The sequence below is a fragment of the Diadema antillarum genome, unplaced genomic scaffold (genome assembly GCF_040938485.1).
Source record: "Diadema antillarum isolate AM-2024a unplaced genomic scaffold, OU_Dant_1.0 scf00000191, whole genome shotgun sequence".
NCBI classification, from domain to species: domain Eukaryota; kingdom Metazoa; phylum Echinodermata; class Echinoidea; order Diadematoida; family Diadematidae; genus Diadema; species Diadema antillarum.
In genome coordinates this window covers 54,785-77,386 of record NW_027271080.1, presented here as the reverse complement: position 1 = coordinate 77,386, position 22,602 = coordinate 54,785, and the positions used below count along the sequence as shown (strand labels likewise).

Here is a 22,602-nt window from a genome sequence, read left to right as displayed (position 1 = left end):
TCGGAATGGTACAGTACCTTTCACCATTCTTTCCCCACTTAGCTGATCTGACAGCAGACCTTCGGGATCTCACCCGCAAAGACAGAATGGCAGTGGTCAAGTTCGCACCAGATGGCCTTCGAGACTCTCAAGAAGAAAATTGAAGAGCTTACAACTCTGACATACTTCGACCCATTGAAGCCGACAGTCATCCAAGTAGACGCATCACAGAAGGGCCTAGGAGCCGCCCTCCTTCAGGACAACAAGCCTGTTGCCTTCGCGAGCAAAGCACTGTCCCCCACCGAGCAACGGTACGCCAACATTGAACGTGAACTACTAGCAGTAGTCTTCGGATGCACACGTTTCCACACATATGTGTTTGGATCTAGGTTTACTGTCGAGTCAGATCATAAACCTTTGGAGAACATCCAGCACAAGAATCTTGCTGACACCCCACCAAGACTCCAAAGGATGATGCTAAGGCTTCAACCGTATGATGTCCACATCATGTACCGTCCAGGAAGCACGATGCTACTTGCTGATGCACTCTCGAGATTGAGCCCAATCTCAGGACAGACCCTGGACATAGAGGAGACAATCCATGTCATACACTGCTCTGACACAAGGCTCCAAGAAATCAAAGAGCAGACCCTGCAAGACAAGACCATGAGTTTGCTTGCCACAATAGTGATAGAAGGATGGCCCGAACACGCACGGGATCTACCCAAGGAGATCAGGAATTTTTGGTCTTGCAGAGACTCCCTCTCTATCGAAGATGGCATTCTCATGAAGGGAGACCGGATCTTCATACCCCCACGGATGAGGAAGGAGGTCCTAGAGAAAATCCACATTGGACATCAAGGCATAGTCAAGTCGCAGGCATATGCACGTTCGTGTGTATTTTGACCTGGCATAGACAAAGATGTGGAGAATATAACTCGCTCCTGCACTCAATGCCAAGCACACCAAAAAAGACAGTCTGCGGAACCACTCACAAACCATGAGGTACCCCAAAGCCCTTGGAAAGTTGTCGGTACTGACCTGTTTCGCTTCCGTAACGACGAATACTTGATCATCGTGGACTACTTCTCTATTAAAGATGCCGTTCATTAGGAAATTACCTGCCCGGTACTCAAGTGTGGCTGTACTCCGCCTGACAAAGGCAGTATTCAGTGAGCATGGAATCCCAGAGAAAGTGATAAGTGACAATGGGCCACAATTCTCTAGTGAGGAATACAAGAGATTCAGCCAATCCTGGGGATTCACACATGTCACCTCTAGCCCACACTATCCCAGAAGTAATGGTCAAGTGGAGAGAGCAATACAAACTGTGAAAGCAACCCTGACCAAAGCTAGAGAAGGCGGCCAAGACGAGTTTCTAGCCATGCTCTCCATCCGCAATACCCCCATAGATAGCAAGCTTCCGCCACCTGCAGAAATACTGTACAGGAGGAAGTCTAGAAGTGCACTTCCTGTGAAAGACACTCTGAACCGTGGTAACATACCAGACAACGATGAGATCCGCCAGATGCTTTGTGACCGTCAATCCAAGCAGAAAGAAAACCATGACGTACGCGGTACAAGGAAGCTGCCGAGCCTAGAGATAGGGCAACAAGCTACTATGAGGGACAGCAGAACAGGACTCTGGACACCGGTGGTCGTGAAGGACGTATGTGCCGAACCAAACTCCTACTTGGTACAGACCCCAAATGGGCACACACTGCGCAGAAACCGTAGTGACCCGAGAGACCTCGGTACCACAAAAATGCGGGTCCACCTTGCCCCCACCCCTGAAATCTTGACACCCCAGAAAAGCCAGTGTAAGAACACCCCTGACAAACCAGGTGTATACACTACTAGAAGTGGTCGCACTGTAAGACCACCAAAGAGGCTTATCACAGAGTAGCAAACACATACTCTGCTTTGTAAATACTGTTTTATGTGTTAAGAATAGCCATTGTGACTATTCCATTTTTAATTGAAAATTATTTGTTTTGAGATGCATGAGGCAAAGCACTTCAAATTATTCACATTTATGGAAAAAGGGAGAAGTTATGTGGTGTAAACTTTGAAACTTACCGACATAACGTGACAATACAACACCCAATGCTCAGATATACATGTTTAGTCAGACCTGTTGATAGAAGTGCATATTGACTTCATGAGTTAACCAAATTTATGAAAGCTAATTCTTATTAGCATTCAATTGTGATAATGAGATATGTATGTGCAATACATGAAATTACCATAGTTCACTCTACCTTCACCCGTAAATAGTATAGATGGAACTTTTGGCATGCTATAACATACTAGAAATGAGTAAAAGCTTTTCAATCTATGCATTTTGGAATTAGTCAAAATTAATACAGTCTTTAATCAATTTTTATGTATCAGTCGCAAGAACAATACTAGTGATATATGTGCATGCAATTAGTTTATTCATTTTAGGCAATTAATTTACTTCAGACAATATGGAATTGTTACATTACTGAAGATAATTGCTTTAACAACAGGTCACAGATAAATTGCTTACAACATGCAAGTTGCTATTCCGTATAAATATATTGAATTTGCATATGTGTCACATTCAGTGGCAGATACTGTATAAATGTTACACGGTGTTATGATCAAGATACCAATTTGGCGTTAGTTGAATAGAATGTGTTTTCTAAAGTTGAGCGGTTATTCTGACTCGGTTAAAGACCTCATCTTCTTTGTTGAGAGAGGGGATGTTATGTCATGTACTAATTTACATATACTCGGATGTACACCAAATTGTAATACTGAGTGGAGAGGCTCAGAGACACTCATAGGCACAGAGCTACGTCAAGTATTGCTCCTTAATAAATGTCTCGTAACTGCTGAATCACGCCTGTCAAGGAATTATTCTTTGTGTCAAGGATGACAACATATCAAGTATTCCCTCTAAATTACCGAAATTTAGTAAAATCGAATAAGGTTTATCGTGTAACTACATATAACTAGGCCTACCTTTGCTGACTCGTTGTTAGATGTAGAGTATCCTTCCGTAATAAATTTGACGATTTTGACCGCAAAATTGTCACCGCCGCTTGTACGATCGTGCACACACGTTACACATCAAAGAGGTTCTATATACGTAATAGAGCGCGCGCTCGCATACAGAAGCGGGGCCAATTGAACGACCCGCCGCCATTAGCAAAGAGGTCGACTACCAGAAGACTGAACCCGGAAGTGCCTATAGTAATACACGTAAAGTACAGTTTCGAAGATGGGGTTGGGTTGGAAAAATCATTCTAATTTGAAGGAAAATCAATATTTGTCCATATGCCTCCGGATTTTATAAGAGAGATATATTCTCAACACAGTGTATGTGTTTTGATGAAAAAAGGACTTGCTCTTATGTGTCAAATATGTGCCTTAACATGAAGCCAAAATTGCCAAACAGGCATTCATGCATTCATACTACAGATAAAGATTGCAGAAAGGTACAGTGTATGCTCTTTGGTATGGGAGTACTGATTCCTATATATGTCACTTAGAAACATCAGACACACATACAACACACACTCCCACACATATAGGGATCCTACAGCACACACTCCCACACACACACACACACTCCCACACACATACAACACACATTCCCACACCCACCCACACACATACGCACACACATGTACACACCAAACCACATTTTTTTTTCAAATTCCTACACACACACACACACGCACACAAAACACACTGTGTGTTGTGTGTGTGTGTGTGTATGTGTGTTGGAATTTGAAAAAAAGTGGTTTGGTGTGTACGTGTGTGTGTGTGTGTGTGTGTGTGTTTGTTGTGAGTGTGTGTGTGTTTGTTGTGGGTGTGTGTGTGTGTGTGTGTGGGAGTGTGTGCTGTATATGTGTGGGAGTGTGTGTTGTACATGTATGTGTGTCTGATGTTTCTAAGTATATATATAACATACTTTATTTCCATTGCAAATTAAAGCATGTGATGAATATTCCTAGGATACTACCTGCCCACAGGCAGGTAAGTACAAGGAAAGAAATATGTCACAGTGGACCCGGTCCATCACACCACAATTGAGTTACACAAACATATACATGTATACAAGTACATTTACACACAAACATGATACATGAACCGCTGTTTCAGGACGAGAAAAAAAAAAACCCACTAAAATGAACTTATATATCAGCATACATAACCTAAGAAACACACACACACACACACACATACACAAAATAACTCTAATCATTCGTTCAATTATACGAATCTACCGAAATTCACTACCAATGAATTGCATTAAATCCACCAAACATAATCATAATTATTTCACATCCAATATTATAGAAAAAACGGGAAAATATACATAATGATAAATACATAATGCAAAAATATAGATCCTATAAATATACATAATTAACAATACAAAGGGGGAAAATCAAAATGGACATAACCGGCCGGCAAATAATTACTGTATATAAACATATTATGATATAAATATAATATTCCTCTTACCTCTGTGGTATAATTCATAGTGATGACGATGATGATAACAATGGTAATGATGACGGTGATTATGATGATGATGACAATATTGATGAAGATGATGATGATGATGATAACAATGTTGATGATGATGATGATTATGATAGTGGCGATAAGGAAGAGGATGAGTCTAAGATGTAAGCAAACCACCAATTCTTAACCTTTGCAATCTTTGGATTCGTCTCATTTCAACCCTCTTAAACTTTTACCTCTGTTTTGTTGTTTCTATTTGGCATATTTCACAGAAGAATATCATTATAAATATGTTCAATTTTACAGGGAAAAAACATGTATATTATGTGAAATCAGTACAATGTACTCCCATACCAAAGGGTATACCGGTACACTGTACCTTTCTGCAGTCTTTATGTAGTTATGAATGCATGAATGCCTGTTTGGCAATTTTGGCTTCATGTTAAGGCACATATTTGACACATTAGAGCAAGTCCTTTTTTCATCAAAACACGTATAATGTGTTGAGAATGTATCTCACTTATAAAATCCGGAGGCATATGGACAAATATTGATTTTCCTTAAAATTAGAATGATTTTTCCAACCCAATCCCATCTTCGAAGCTGTACATTACGTGTATTACTATAGGCACTTCCGGGTTCGGGCTTCTGGTAGTCGACCTCTTTCGTGCGCGCGCGCCACTGTTCAATTGGCCCCGTTTTCATTTGTACGCACTGAATGGTGAGCGCTTACTCTATTACATATATAGAACCTCTTTGTTACACATACAAATGACATAAACATTTTGTCGCCCGCTACGACCGTACGAGTTGATGCAGAAACGAGAAATGAATGTGAAAAAACAAACCGACTCATCTAATTTATTTCAATTACGATGAAAAGTTTCCTAATGAAAATCAAGTCAAATTCATCAAACAGTCCTTCAAAAGTAATATCGAAGGATTCAAAATATATTCAAATATTATCCATAGAAAAAAACAGCGGCCTGTCGAAAAAACGCATTTAAGTGCCCTTTATACGTATTGTCAGGGTGGTCGGTTGAAATGAGCAGGGCAACTGAGTGCGGAAAAAATGACACCCCACGCGTTCGAAGCCACCATCTAAGAGCGCGTACCTCAGATCGCATTTTCAGTGCGCGCTTGTGAATCCGGAGTATTTTCTCCACACGTGAGTAAAATTTCAGGCAAATTGTGAGATTTTTCACGTTTCTATTGATAGCAAAACGTTAGGTGTCCGGTATTATGAACACCCAACCATACTACTAGGTGTTTCAAAAAACATTTCCCACTTTTGATTCTTAATAATTCAAAAACTATATATCAAATAACGCTGTCATTGATATGAGTGATAGCTGAATAGTGTACAATTTGGTTGAAGGTGGTTTAAATATGAAAGCATAAATGAGTTTCATGAAATCCATGATTAATTTCACAGTTAGGTTCCAGATTTTGCTCTATTTTCAACCCTCTGTACAAAATTTCACTTTGCACAGGGGTCAATGGGTGTGTATTGGAGTGTGTGGTTAACACCCTGACAATGGTCCTGAACAATGGCCAGGGTTTGAATGCTCATTATTCATTCATGAGAAATTCCACTATCACAGGTAGTCTTTATTCAGCCTCTGGCAGTATCTATGTAAAGTCAAACACCTGTCGATACTGTCGTTGAGTGGCGTCAGTGCTCTTCCTACTTCTGAAAAACAAAATTACAATGAACACCTTCTGTTCTATCGTAAATGTGGTGACAGGAAGTAAAGAAAATCAATTAGAGTATACACTTGTGTATATGGAGCCTTAAATAAATCTACTCTGAAACAAATCGCCCCAATGATAAATGCTGCTGAACTTTTTTCCAAAAATGATCTCTTTTTATCGAAAAAGCGAAAAATTTGTCAGACTATTTAATTAGTAGACAGTTGTATTAAAATGAGAAACTTTAGATCATTCATGCTATTCATATCCCAAATTTAGTGATATGTCAGAAGCAAAATTTGACAATGATTGCCAGCTGGAATGAAATGTAGTGTTTGCAAGCACTTTTATACCGTGCATGAATTCAGACTAGCAGTGCCCAGGGCAATCCACATGAATTATTGATTAAGCATTCATGTGCCAGGAAGCCCCAGACTGACGCCTAGTCAACAGGTGGTTCAGGCATGTCCATTGTTCAGGGCCATTGTCAGCACACACTCACATACACATCATTTGTTCCTGTGCGAAGTTCAATTTTTGTACAGAGGGTTAAAATTTGACCGAAATCTGAAACCTTACTTCAGAATCAATCTTAGATTTAATGAAACTGATTTATGCTTTCACGTGCAAATTACCTCCAATCAAATTGTACACTATCCAGCTATTACTCATATCAATGACAGTTTTATCGAATGAATAGTTTTTGAAATATTTATGATCAAAAGTGGGAAATGTTTTTTGAAACACCTAGTATTACCACTACGGCACCTAGGTCTAGTAGACTAGTAAGTAGTAATAGCAGAATCTTTGGTAGTAGTACAGAGGCTACACTCTAACGGTTAGGGGGATATGTTGTTGCAGGGTGGGTCGGTCGTAGCTCCAAAAAAAAAAAAAAGCCTAACCAGTTTCCCATAGTCAGTTTCTGCAATATTTGTTATCAGTAATTTTGATGCGCCATTTTCTAAGAAAAACGATACCAAGAATGATCGTCAATTTTGGTCGAGTAGTTTCTGTTTTATGCTAAAAATCATACTGTGGAAGGAAGCCCAAACGCCGTGCTTATCTACCGATGGATGCCACAGTGGGGTTGGATTCACGAGTAGGTCTAGGCCTATAAAGCAGGCGAGTCGCCGTAGTATTAGTACAGACACGCAGTGGTGGTGGGGCTATCGTGAAATAGGCCCCACCACAGTGCGCGTGCACCGTACCCGTGCGTTTATAGCAAGCAAGGGTAGGTCCCCCTAGGGTTTAGGGTTAGGTAGGGTTGTATTTATGGTTAAATTGGCCGTTAAAGTAGTCGAGGGCCATATCATGAAGTCATTTTCGCCGCATTCACGACTATTGACTGTGGAAGGCAGGCCCACCGCCGTGCTTACCTACCGAGATGAACGCCACACGGTGGGGCTGAAACAGGCGAGTCGCCGTAGTTGTGTACTATAATAAATATAGTAGGGTTGGACCTACTACTCATCGACCGCCTAATGTTTATTTGCTTGATAAGAATATTTAACACTGGAATTCACGTAAAAAAAACTTGACCTACGTGATTGAGAAAATCCAGCTCTATCAAATGCCGTTGTTCCCTTTTCGATTCGAAGTTTCAGTGCAAAAATATCACCGACGAACTTACGTGGCCTCGTTTCAGCTCCCCGCGGTAAATCGCGTTATTAGGATCGACCGCTGTTTTTGCATTGACAATGCACGCAAACCGAGTTGTATTGAACACCGTGTTGTACGAAGCTTTTTAGAAGCCTTTTAGAAACTTCCATAGACATTACATTGTGCCCTCATTACGATTCGGTGAAAATATTCATTCGAAATTTTGTCCTTGATTAAAACCATTAATGAACAATGAATTATCGCGTTTTCCCACACCATCCTCATCTACATTCAAAGCCAATCCCTTTTTATGTGCTTTGCGCGCAGAGTTCTCCCAAGTGCGTACTAAGTGTTCAGTGCGCGAATTATACGCGGTCGGTTTAAAAGAGGGGGGGGGGGGGCTTTTGAGGGGAGAGTTCATTCCTTAGCATGTACCTGTTATTCTTCATTATTTTATGATATTTTAAGAAGTCCATTCTTTGATGATTTTCCTTTTCTTTTTGCAATTCATGATTATGATAAGGAATATGTTAAATGAAAGAAAGATATTACAGAGACTCCAACCCCAAGCACCTTCTGATCTGGAGATTCTCCCGCCCGAAACCCCTGGCAAACGGGAGACTCCAAGTTGACGTGTGTGAAGCGCGAAGTTCCTAGGGTTCTAGATGCTCTCTGGTGCTATCTAAGGTTTATTTTTTCAACATACGATAGCAATAAGTAAGAAATCCTTTCCAACGGAAGACACAGAGCCAGGGCGGGAGAAATTAACTCTCAAGCGGGAGAACAGGAGATTTTGAAAAAATGGGTTTTCGACGGGAGATCTCCCGTCGAAAACGGGAGAGTTGGAGTCTCTGATATTATTTAGAGGGGTGAAGGCTCAAATTTTTGAGTTTCTTCAGTTTGTCTCCCTCTACAAAGGAATATGTTGTTAGAAATACCCTTTAAATGGGCTTATGATTTTCATCTTAGATTCTTATGATAGTTACTATCCTATATGTCACTGTCAGTAATACTTTATTGTGCAATTTTCGTTTGTTATGTTGACTGTGAATTTATCTGAACATCATTACAATTCTTAATGTCGGAGAAATAATTGACAGAAAAAAATATGAATATTCTGTGCCTGAAAAGACTTGAACGTTTAAAAAGGTAATATCTTCCAACAGCCCTGGGAAAGCACACCCACACGACCAACACAAATTTCTCAACCACAAAGATGGGATGATTCGAGTTTCAATTAATTGAAAATTGAGTTTTGTTTCACACAGTTTTATTTGATAACGTTTGAACATGGAAAACAAAAACAAAACAAAAAAATGTCTAGCGTAAGAGTAATTGAAGTTAGTATGCAAACAACACTTTTGCACGTAATGGTATACCGGAGATTGTGGTATCAGATAATGGTACACAGTTTACAAGTGACCAGTTCAAAGAGTTTGCTTGTTAGTACCAATTCAAGCATGTCACGTCTTCATCACTTTCTACATAGAAATGGGAAAGTTGAAAAGACAGTACAAATCGCAATGTCTAATGAAAAAGGCAATGAGAGATGGAACAGATCCAGGTTTGGCATTTCTTGACTATCGGAACACACCGATCGATGGGCTAGATGCTAGTCCTGCACAATTGTTGATGCAGAGGAGGACAAGGACCACCCTGCCAACAGCTAGTCAGCTGCTGAAACCAAAAGTAATAAAGAATGTGCAAACATTAAAGCTGACCAAGAAACAAAAGTGCAGTAAAATTACTTTGATCGAAGCGAAAAGCGTTGTTGTTTCAAAGACAAAGTTTCCAAGAAGTTGCATAGTGGAATGTGAAGGAAAAATGCTCCTGTCAAAACAGAATTGACATCAGAAGAGGTACAGCGGAAAACAATCCTTAATGCAACAAAGCTAGATGACTCAACATAATATCGTATCACAAGATCAGGTCAAAAATATGGACCAGTGTGAGAACTTATCTGTTTTATAGGATAGATACCGGAATTTGACGGGAAATAAAATGACAATGATCACGGGATTGTGATAATGTTTCGATGTTGAACTATTCATCTGGAGAGTAGAGTTGGTTACATTTTGAGTGCAATAAAAGTGTTTCATCTAACTTATCAAAAGTAACAGCTTTGTCGATTATTATAAGAGAAACAATGATTAACGTTTCTTCAAAGACAAAAATAACATATTTCTAAAAGTGAACAAAAGTACAATTTACAAAACAATCACAAGTATTCCTCCAAGTGTGAAGAGCGAGATTGAACTTACGTCGTTATAAGAGTGCGTTGTAATGTGTCATACAAAGCCGTGATATCTCAATATTGAAGTGAAGTGTTACTCACTTTACAAGTATCAGTAATGTTTGTGTTTATAAGATGTATTGCTATGATTACACATGTAGTAAAGTTGAATGTAAGATATAAGATATGGCAAGTCAAACACGCCCATACAAGACGTATTTCCATTATTACTCAAATAGGACAAGTATATTGTGTGAACAACGTATCAAATAATTGCCATGATAATACTAAAAAGACAATGGCTTATTAATTAAATTTCAGTGGTAGTTGATAAATGAAAAAATCTGTGCGAAAAAGAGAAACTTTACTTTTCTATAAAAAAAAGGAGATGCCAAATGTTTGAAATTAGTACAGTTTGAACGCAGAGACTAGTGCCTAGCTATGCAGCACCAACCAATCCCCACAGAGATGATGCTGTTGCTATGCTCTATAGTTACCCCTCTCGAGAAACCCCGGAGGTAGATGTACTACCTCAGCAAACTTCTTTACTTGCACCCAAGACCTAGAAGAATAAAAACATATCAACCTATCACCTGCGTGTTAACAAAATGTGCACATATACTTTTTGACCAGTGTCCATTTCTTCCCTTGGGCATCCGATGCAATCGATATCGCTAAAGCATTTGCATTGTTCAAACTCGTCATGATTGTAATACAACAAATTACTGCCAAGATCGTGTGCTTATTCTGACTGATTAAAGAAACAACTAAGGAACTCTCTAAATAAGAGGCTAAATATTACAGTCGTCATCACTTGATATCTCTTAGAGATGGGATAAAGAGCATGACATTTTCAGAACATGCTTATCACACCTTAGTTTGATGACTTTGTGCCTACTGACACCATTTTTGAAGAAAAAAAAAGAACGAAAAATGCGAAATCCAGGGTGCCCCGGCCGACTGAGCTGGTCGCCGTTTCGGCTTTAAAAAGACATTTCTGGTGATAACTCGGCTATTTTTGGTCAATTGTGATGGTTTTGGTGTCTAACCCCATGTTTTGGGGGTCAAGGAAATGGATTATAATGATAATTTTAGTGTAAAACCTAATCTTCCACATGATACTAACCTTTTGCCCATATTTAGGCATAAAATTTCCTTGCCTTTTACCCCTACCCCAACTGCCATTTTTTGCATTTTTTTTCCTGTATTTTTTCAAGTAGTATTGACTACCATACTCTTAATAACAAGCTCTAGCTATCAATCTGGTGTTTTCTACCAACAATAGTACAGCAAGGGTTATGTTATACGTGTGTCATGCAGATACCGGTATGTGGCTGGTGCATTCAGGATGCATGGTAACTGTGCAACCAGTGCTAATACTGTTTCTGCATTATAGTGCCTAATGCCGGTTGGAAGATATTACCTTTTTACACGTTCAAGTCATTTCAGGAACAGAATATTCATATTTTTTTCTGTCAATTATTTCTCCGACATTAAGAATTGTATTGATGTTCAGATAAATTCACAGTCAACATAACAAACGAAAATTGCACAATGAAATTACTGATAGTGACATACAGGATAGTAACTATCATAAGAATCTAAGATGAAAGTCATAATCCCATTAAAAGGGTATTTCTAACAACATATTCCTTTGTAGAGGGAGACAAACTGAAGAAACTCAAAAACTTGAGCCTTCACTCCTCTGAATGATATCTTTCTTTCATTTAACATATTCCTTATCATAATCATGAATTGCAAAAAGAAAAAGAAAATCATCAAAGAATGGACTTCTTAAAATATTATAAAATAATGAAGAAGAACAGGTACATGCTAAGGAATGAACTCTCCCCTCAAAAGCGTGTATCCGTCAATGTTTTTATCTCTTGACCAATTTTCAGTGATAAAATGGACCTGCTTTTCTACTTTTTTTCGACATTACATGTAGCGTGTACAATGGTAAAAACTTTGTGCTGAGATTTCAAAAACTTTGTTATAAAGATGGACGTGTCTTAGGTAACGCCAACGTTAATTTAAATTTTATTTAAAAAGAATATTGTTTGTACACAGATGAATTTAATTCTAATTTCTAGGACACACACACACACACAAAAAAAAAAATCTCTGTTCAGTATGGGATTGTCCCCCAGGAGACGTCCCCGGGGCAGTTGTCCTCCGGGGGAGTTGTCCTCCGGGGGAGTTGTCCTCCGGGGGAGTTGTCCCCCGGGGGAGTTATCCTCCGGAGGAGTTGTCCCCCGGGGGAGTTATCCTCCGGAGGAGTTGTCCCCCGGGGGAGTTGTCCCCCGGGGGAATTGTCCCCCGGGGGAGTTGTCCCCCGGGGGAGTTGTCCTCCGGGGGAGTTGTCCCCGGGGCAGTTTTCCCACGTTGGAGTCGTCCTCCGGGGAAGTTGTCCCCCGGGGCAGTTGTCCTCCGGGGGAGTTGTCCCCCGGGGCCGTTTTCCCCCGTTGGAGTCGTCCTCCGGGGGAGTCGTCCTCCGGGGGACACATCCTCCGGGGGAGTAGTCCTCCGGGGGAGACGTCCTCCGGGGGAGTTGTCAGGTGAGAGTAGTCCCCGGGGAGTTGTCCTCCGGGGGACAAGTCCTAGACCCGGTCGATAAGTAGTAGGGCTACCATACAGACACGCAGTGGTGGGGCCTATTTCACGAGTTTGCCGAAAATAATGGATATCCAAGCGTACCACAGTTGTAATCTGTATTATTGGCAGTACTAAATCCGATACAGTTCATTAAATATTCTTTTGTCTAAAGGCTTGGCCAATGACAATAGTGCAGCGCAGCACCTGCTATGCGCTCGCTAGCTCGCTCCCCTGCCAGCGCTAGCCAGTGCAGCTGCCGGCCGGCTGTCGCTGCGCTGCGCTAGCATAGCATTGCCAGCTCGCTGGCTTTAACGGCGCGGCTAGACTGGTCGTGAACGACTCCGTTCTTAGACGTCATCACAATTTAGAAGTGATAGTGCGCCGCATGCGGCGAAAGTATAGAAAGTTTTTTCAAAACCGAGGAAATTGCATCCATTATGTTAACAAATATAGAACAAAATTCAGAACAGTAAAAAACCCTGCACAACCATAGAATTACTTAGAATTTAGCATTTATTATTATTACATCATTGAGAAAAAATGCCTAAACCATTTTATTAGGTCTTTAAGCAATGATACACACGACATTCGCAAATACGTCGTGGGTACTTCGCACAAATTGTGCAAGCATAGTTTCGGCTTCATTGTCGGAACACATTCGGAGAAAAACTTTTCCGAATGTTGGATTTTGTCATTCGCGTCCTTCGCAAATCGTTCGCGGGCTCCGTGAAATCGGGGTTAACCCTGCACACTTGGCAGTGAATGCTTAAACACAAGCATCGTTAATATCAAGCGATTGCTAGCCTCGTTTCAAGATTATTTGAATTTGCGATCATACATGTTATTCACACCCCTCTAGCGGGTACGCATACGCAATACGAACACGTTAGCGACAGTGTTAGTGAGAGCTAGCATACCCCCGTCATTGTGGTCATGTTTCAAACATTGAGCGATCTCGAAAATATAACTGTGATTGGCGAGTAGCCTGCATGTATACTGTTGACTGGTTGAGCGTAGTCGAACGCGTTCGTTTCTGATTCTAAATTAGAATTCTTTTCCGTCAATCAATAGAGATCTAAGGGTTGGTTTTCAACTTTTGATTATGAAAAGATCGTCTGGTGGCAGATTTGTTCAGGAAAAGACATGTTAAACCCTCTGCCAGAATCCATATAGAGCTTACAGAGGCAACGTAGTTACCGGTGCCATGAGATTGACTGGCACTGGTGGAGATGCTGGAGCTCGGTGCCAGGTAAAAATGGCAGAGGTAAAAATGGCAGAGGTAAAAATGGCAGAGGTAAAAATGGCAGGGGTAAAAATGGCAGAGGTAAAAATGGCAGAGGTAAAAATGGCAGGGGTAAAAATGGCAGAGGTAAAAATGACAGAGGTAAAAATGGCAGAGGCAAAAATGGCAGAGGTAAAAATGGCAGAGGTAAAAATGTTAGAAGTAATGAGAGCGATTTCGTCAGAGATAAACGTATGAAGAGGTTTTGGATGATAACCTCGCCAGAGCAAACTGTATTTATCGAATTATCAAATCCAAACTGCAGATTTGAAGAATGTTTATTGAATTATGTTTTAAAAAGATTAGAGCACTCTCATTATTCTGAGTTTGATTCAAGTGCAGTGGCGTAATCTGTCTGTTCAGAGGTATGATAAACCAGCTAAGAGCCTATTAGGCCAATGGGAAATTATCTGTATTATTCAGTATTATTATTATCATTATCATTATTATCATCATTATTATTATTATTATCATCAGCTATCATTATAAGGGGTTCCAACAATGCTGCAAAGCCCTTAAACAGTATAATCCTACGTTGTTTCGCCCAATGAAGTTATCACACACACACGCACGAACCCACTTTTGGTATAAACATATACTTCTATACGCAGATATACATTCAATTCAATCTCAATTCAGTTCATTTATTTTCATTCTTCTTTTTTCTTTTTCAACAAAAACATAACACAAGATAAATCAGGTTTTACATCACAAACGAAGAACATTTGTGACCCGCTACAACAAAATGATCCTAAAGTCGGGCGAGGTCAATTATTTGAAAATTGCATGATATAATCCCCTAATCTTTCTGCTTTAAATTGATGTATAACACATTTTACAAAAATAATCGGCTGCGGAGATATCGATGTTTAAAAGAGAGCATGTCGAGACGTCTGGAAAATCACTGTTTCGAGAAAAGCGCCCTAAAAGTCTTCCTCTCGACGAAATCGCGATCAAGGGACACGCAAGTCAGTTTTCACCTCTGGACAATAGAAGGTAAGACCTAGCAACCCCCGAAGAGTTCGTTCAAGCACATCAGCGTTGGTGGTCTCCTCATCAACCAATCAGTGACCAGGATGTGAGAAGCGGCTGAGCATAGCGCACCCCGCCCGCACGCACCAGTGGACTGGGCAGTGTGCGAGCTTCACGCTTCGGTTAGCAGCAAGCAGCAAACTGACCAATGAGATCACTGTGGTCGTTGTTAGGGGCGGAACCTATCTGTGGCGCTCAATCCAAATTTTCGAACCAGTTTCTGCTTCGTTGAAACGCCAAAAAACATGGCTCAGAAAAACGCTATATTTTGGTCTTTCCTTTGATCATTTTGCTTCAAAATTTCGACAGATGATAGAAGACATGTTAGACTCCAATAATATATCAAAATCAGAGAATCGTAAGTTTTGACCAATTTTAATGCTCTGACTTCAAACTCAATTTTTACGGCTTCTACCGTGCGCGACTTTAGGACCTTTTTGTTGTAGCGGGTCACATTTGCCTTTACAATTAATAAATGGTATCAATAAACATAAGAGCGCATACTGGCAAAAAAAAAGAAGAAGAATACAAAGTCATGCTTCAGTTGAAAAAAAGAAGAAGAAAGAATAGAGAGGTCCACTAAAAAGCAAAGCATGTAGATTGTGAACCACTCATAAAACTTATGAATTACTTATTTACAAACATTTGTGACACATATGATATACGACAGGACGGGACAACACAGAAGAAACACAACAACATGACACAACTTGCCAGAATAGATGAACAGTATGGAAGGAAAGAAGGAAAACAGAGAGAATGAGAGAATGCCTACACGCTGAACAAGGGAAATGGAACAGGGGATGGTAGAGAATGTGCTTCATAGAGTTGGTGCTGCATGCAGCTGAGCAAGGATTGTGATGGCTACTTCTTTACGTAATAATGAATTCAGTGATTGAATGATTGGTGGGTGGATAATGAACCCTGAGGTTAACGAAACCTAAAGCTATACTCTCACATACACACTCTTACACAAACGAATTCCGCTCACGTCCAGGCTAGTATATTGTCATTATTTTTCATTTTTTTTTAACTGTTTAGTGTAAAGAAGTGAAGGAGACATTGTCGGAGCAAACCGCTAATTTTTCACCTGTTCTATGTTATTTTCTCACATTCAGGTTTCGTAGGAGCCTATTTATCTCACAAGGCCTGATCACGACATAATGTAGAAGTAAAAATACAAAACGCAAAAAACAAACTACAGCAGATGTATCGGCAGACATAAGTAAGCTCTTGCAAAATATTTTATTACATTGTTCAAGTATCACATGGCGCAAAAACAAATATCTCGAAGTTTAATGAACACTTTGTGGTCACTTTACAAACTTATGCCTATTAAAACTGGAGACCAACTTTAGCAATAAACAGTTCTAGTGAGAGAAAAAACCGATAGTTTGCCATGGGATTTCCTTCAATTATTGTTGAACGAATCCGCAGGCGAAAAAATGTAAATGTTTGATGCTTTTCAAACTTAGCTGTTGCCCCAAAGCATGGGCGTAAATCCCGGAACACACCAGAATGTGGTCAGTAGCACCCTTAGACCCAGAGATAATCGCAACTGTAGATTTCAAATGGCGACCATTTTGAATATGGCGGACATAAAGAGAGAATTCCAAGTGGCCCAATATCTGAAAATGTTTGCAATATTTGTGCCAAATTTGGTGCTTTTATCACAAAATGCACGATAGGTTTGCTAAGCTGCCCTACTAAGAGTATTTAGTGATACCCCTTTATATATAACACATTTTCGTGTAATTAATGATTTGTTTAACCCCTAATTTGGGGGGGAATGGGACATCAAGCGGGGAGAAATGAGACAACCTAGAGAGAAATTGGATAACCATCATGACCAAAGTAGGATTTACATGTGCCGCTGGGAGAAATGTAACACTGCCCTATTAAATTTCTCCCAATAGTAACAGAAAGAGTAAAAGATCCCTTTTTCATACCTGCATGTCTGTTATCAAGCAATTTTATTTTCAGAAGTTTGCACACTTATCAAAATACCTATTAACATAGTATAGGACCTACCAGGTGGGCGTTTCATAGACCAAGGATTTCATTAGCTTTTAACAGTTGTCAGTGTAAATCCCTGCGTCTGATTGGCTGATAGCAGATTTATCGGTGAGTAAGTTTGATATTTTACTGACAAGATACCTGTAGAGCTGTATAGCGGTTAATATGTCCATTTTCAGGTGTACCGAGGCTCATCAGACTTCTTTTTACTGATATACTAAGTAATTGGATTGTTGACTGGCCAAGCATTTTTCAAGTTACATGAGTGTGCCATATTTCTCCCCGGTCACCTCCGTGCTTTATTACAGAAGGCACGAAAAGCGCGTATTGCGAGAAAGGTGTCAGAAACATGAAGAAAAAAAAATCTGTCACGTTTACCTCGTCCTCTTGCATTTCAACGACTAAATTTTTATCAATGGCATTTTTATCTCTAGCATTTTGACCACTGACATTTCGACCACTGACAACTTTACCTCTGACATTTTAACCACTGACATAATTATTTACCTCTGACATTTTATCCCTGCCATTTTTACCTCTGACATTTTTACCACTGAAATTTTTACCTCTGACATTTTTACCTCTGCCGTTTTTACCTCTGCCATTTTTACCCCTGCCATTTTTACCCCTGCCATTTTTACCCCTGCCATTTTTTCCTCTGCCATTTTTACCCCTGCCATTTTTACCCCTGCCATTTTTACTTCTGCCATGTTTACCTCTGCCATTTTTATACCCCCGCCAAACGAAGTTTGAAGGGGGTATATAGGAATCAGCGGACGGTCGGTCGGGCGGTCGGTCGGGCGGTCGGTCGGGCGGTCGGTCGGGCGGTCGGTCCGTTGCAAATTTTGCGTCGCGAACTACTTCCTCAGTTTTCAACCGATTCCCATAAAACTTGGCACAGATGTGTGCCTTGGGTTGTAGATGTGCAAGACGTATTTTTCGACAGTACCCAAAAGTATGTTGCCATGGTAACGGCATATTATGGGCAAAAATGGGTACAAATCTTGCGTCGCGAACTCCTCCCACAGTTTTTGATCAATTTTTATGAAATTAGGTACAGATGTTCATCTGAATATGTTAATGTGCAAGACACATATTTCCGCAGTGGCAAAAAGTGCGTTGCCATGGTAACGGCATGTTATTGGTAAAATATAGGGCAAAATGCTTCATGGCAAAACTGCTTCATCAGTGTTCTCCCAATTCTCATGGAATTCATATTGAATGTTTGTCTTAGGATATAGGTCAGCATGACACATTTCTTGACAGTTACAAAAAGTATGTTGCCATGGTAACACGCTCACATATTATGAGCCAAAATGATGGAAAATTTTGTGTTGCAAACTACTTCCTCAGTTTTTGCCCAATTTCCATGAAACTTGGTACAGATGTGTGCCTTTGGTTGTAGATGTGCAAGACGCATTTTTCGACAGTACCCGAAAGTACGTTGCCATGGTAACGGCATATCAATGGCAGAAGATCAAGGAAAGATCTTGCGGATTTAACTACTTCCTCAGTTTTTTGACCAAAGCTTATGAAATGTTGTTTTGACCAAAGCTTATGAAATGTTGTTTGGCGGGGGTATAACCAGTCGCTGTAGCGACATATCTAGTTAACTCTGCCATTTTTACCTCTACCATTTTTACACCGAACCTGGAGCTCGGCCTTCGTGAAGGTACGAACGAGAGTCTTCTTTTACAATGCCATGCCAACGCTGGCGTACGCATCAGGAATAACCTTTTGGCTTACTAGGGGTGGAGGGCAACGTTGTTTGCGGCATTGCAGTAGTATGGATTAAACAAACTACCGGACAATGAATAAAAGAGTGTTGTATATTCTACTGGTTACTTTCTGATTGTATAAAAGTTACTCTATCGGCAATTACTTATATCAACAACCAAAGTAATTAAAACTAGAGATTGTAATTTGTCATTACTGACAAATTAAGGTGATCCGATTTTTCTTTTAATCAATAATTCGAGTCCTGATCACAATAGGCATGACCATACAGTTTTCATCTGTGTTTAGAGACATTGGCCGTGTGATGTTTGGATTCTCATTTAGAAAAGGGAGTCATATCTGCCACCTTTGGTACCAAATTCTGTATACACTAGATAACAGAGATACATCAACAAATACATATGACCTTTGACCCACCTTTACACTCCCAAGATGGCATCTGAGGAAAAAGTGTTTATTTTGTGAAATGATTCTTGCGACATCGTCTATACGTGTGCAAAATGTGGGAAAGATAGGACAGGTTTATATTCGCCAAGATACAAGATGAAACATTTATGACCTTTGACCCTAATTTACATACCCAAGATGTCCGATCAAGTATATAGTTGTTATTTTATGAAATAATGTACGTGACATGAACTAAACATGTGCTAAGTATGGGGGTGATAGGGGATGTTTTTCTTGATTTATTGCAAAGAAAGTTGCAGAAAGAAAGAAATATGTCAATACATCGAAGATAAGCTTTAATTTCAACCAAGTTTTTTCGATGTGATTATGACGTCGTATGAAAAAAAAAACGAAGGGCATTTCACGATTGTGCAAAGTCTCAGCTACAACTTATTAAAATCTGGGAGAAATTCACCCAAGGGTAAGTGAGCTAGTGCTCGATAAAGAGAGTCATGTCAATTTTCACATCTAGAAAATTCCCTCCCATAGAGATAACACGTCATAACGAAGATACAGAAAGAAGTACATATGACCTTTCACCCCACTTTGCACAGACAAGATGGCATCTGAGCAAAAAGTCTGTACTTTGTGAAATGATCCTTGTAACATGGTCTTTGCGTGTGCGAAATATGGGAAAGATAAGACATGTATTCACCAAGATACAGGATGAAACATTTATGACCTTTGACCCTAATTTACATACCCAAGATGGTGTCTGATCAAGTAGTTGTTATTTTGTGAAATAATTTACGTGACATGAACTAAACATGTGCAAAATATGGAAGTGATAGAGGCTGTTTTTCTTGAGTTATTGCAAAGAAAGTTGCAGAAAGAAAGAAATATTTCAATACATCGAAGATAAGCTTTAATTTCAACCAAGTTTTTGGACGTCTTATAAAAAAACGAAGGGCACATTACGATAGCCCAAAGTCTTAGCTACAAAATATTAAAATCTGGGAGAAATTAACCCAAGCATAAGTAAGCTAATGCTCGATAGAGATAGTCATGTCAATTTTCATTTCCAGAAACACTGCACTCCCATAGAGATAACATGTAAACTGGTCAAATTTGACAAGATGACATTTAATCCATTTTTACGAGGTGATGACGTCATCCAGTCAAAATTTTGTATTACATATTGAAAGAACATTAATTAAGCTACAACATACTGAAATCTCGGTGAAAATTGGCAAAGGAGTAGTGAGATACGCTCGAATGAACTTGAAATTTGATGACGTCATTTTGAAAATTTACTTTGTTTACTTTATTAAGAAATTTGATATCTTTTCATCATTTTTTCAGCATCGACAACCCATGAAATGACATGTACAAGTCATCAGGTTTCAGAATATGTAAAGAAAATGGGGGGTCACCGTCCATCCTGACGAGTAAAATTGGATTTAAAATTGGCGGGTTTTTTTGCATAGTTGCACTGTCTATCGCCATTGACGCGCGGGCGGAATTTCAACTTTGACGGGCCCGTATGACGTCATATTGAGTCAGATTGACTTGAAACTTGGTAGAAATATTCCTTGACATTTCAGACATCCGATCAAAGTAAAAAAATGGGAAATTTCTATTGCATATGAGCTGTGCGTGCGTATATATGCGCGCGCGTACGCGTCCGTCCGATTGTTTCAATTTTTCAAAAAATGATCTAAATGGTCTGAAACGTGTGCAAAAAATTTTGAGCTCGATTGGAGCATACAAATATTTCGACGCGCGCGTACGCGCACGTTTTAAGATATAGATGAATTTTGAGAATATGAGTAGAATGCGCTTGACTTGAAATATATGTGACGTAAATTTCATTGAAAAATTCCATTCCATTGAGATATGATTGAGAATGTGTTTTCATATAATGACGTCATAGTGACGTCACGGTCGACTGATCACTATGATTTTACTAGATCTGTCATCTTTGCGACATGATACATACATGGTGTAAGTTTGAACTTGATAGGCATTGCACTTTCTGAGCTAACCTCTGCACAACTTTTGGGGAGAAATAAAGAAAGAAGAAGAAGAAGAAGAAGAAAGAATCCGTACAGATACAGAAGGTGATCCAAGAGGATACTCGGATCACCTAAAATGCAATTCTTCTTTTTGCAATCACCAGATACAGCGATTGGTTCTGTCCGGAATGTCAATTTCAACAAGTATCCTTCACTCGATTTTACATCTGCCCTTTCTGAATTCCCTTACTGTACGGCATGTTAAGAATGAGGTAAGATTTTAAAAAATCAAAAGTAAATTGGATTTGTTTTGAGACCGTTAAGCCCGTCTGTAATAACATATCCTTTGGGCCTACATTGTATTACTTTAATTGGTTCAACAACACTATTATCTACACCAGCATAATATGCAGGTTTATAAGCGATAATCTTTGTTAGTCCTCGACTATACCCTTAAAGGGAAAAATTGTTGCTTAACTCAATTTTCTTTTTCTTTCTTTTTTTTGACGAAAATTGAAATGGCTCTTCTCCATGTCCGTCCAGAGTATACTGTATAGTACAATGTCACTTTGGGATGTGCATTTAGTCCGTCTTGATATTATGTAATTATGCTTTCGGCACTAATTATGGTAATGGGTGCCCTGCTTTAGCCTAGAAAGTGAACAAAAAAGGCAGAATTTTAATGATTGCTAAATTTATTCTAGCTGAATTTCTTGATTACCAGAAAATTGATAAGTTGTACATTTACTGCAGAAGTAACAAAGCATCATGTTTCGATACAGCAGTAATATTTGTGTGTACTTGAATTGTGTTGATGTATTTAATCGTACTGACAATGCTTCTTTCATTGTTATGATTGGTGCAAGTGTGAGATTTTGTATACATGTCTTATCTTTGGATTAGCCCAGCATTTCTTTGTTTATACCACGCACGTAACTTTTCGAGATGTTTGCGTCTACCTGCTGTTTTTTTTTTCTCTTTTCTCTCTCCTACTTAATATGGTCTTCAGCTTTCCACGTCACATGAGGGAAACAACCGCGAAGAACCTGGAAATGAGGTTTGTACCAGAAATTGGCACGCACTGTTTCAAACTAATTTCATTCGAGATACGTATTTTAATGTTGCTTTAGTATGCATTATCACAGACCAGTGAAAAAAAAAAAGGTTGTGTTTGAATGACAGATAATGTACTATCTTTACATCAATGAAAAAAGAAGAAGAAAGTTGCATTTCTATCGTTTCGGATCAACGCTCATGATATGCTGGTGTGCAAAGGGTGCACCAGTGGTGGATACGGAATGGGAGCACAAAAAGGCAATCATTTCACTATAAATGAAACACCTCTAAGAACGCGAACAGATGATGGCAGAACCTTAGTGCACCTAACACTCAATGTATGTTATTTGTGTTTGTGTGTGTGTGTGTGTGTGTGTGTGTGTGTGTGTGTGTAATATTCAGCTTTCATTTTTTTCGTCTGCCAATGAAATGACATGATTCGAATGTATAAAGGACTTGTGATCATAATTATG

General features: G+C 39.5%; 1 protein-coding gene across 3 annotated transcripts in view; it reads left to right on the top strand.

Annotated features, from left to right (window-relative positions):
• LOC139723457 (uncharacterized) overlaps nt 1-22,602 on the top strand; it is a 222,398-nt gene that overhangs the window by 187,730 nt on the left and 12,066 nt on the right. For all 3 annotated transcript variants that reach the window (XM_071634699.1, XM_071634700.1, XM_071634698.1), the window contains exons 7-8: nt 21,238-21,345; nt 22,083-22,130. In XM_071634699.1, the coding sequence (XP_071490800.1) occupies nt 21,238-21,345; nt 22,083-22,130 (156 nt within the window). The remainder of the gene's footprint in view (nt 1-21,237; nt 21,346-22,082; nt 22,131-22,602) is intronic.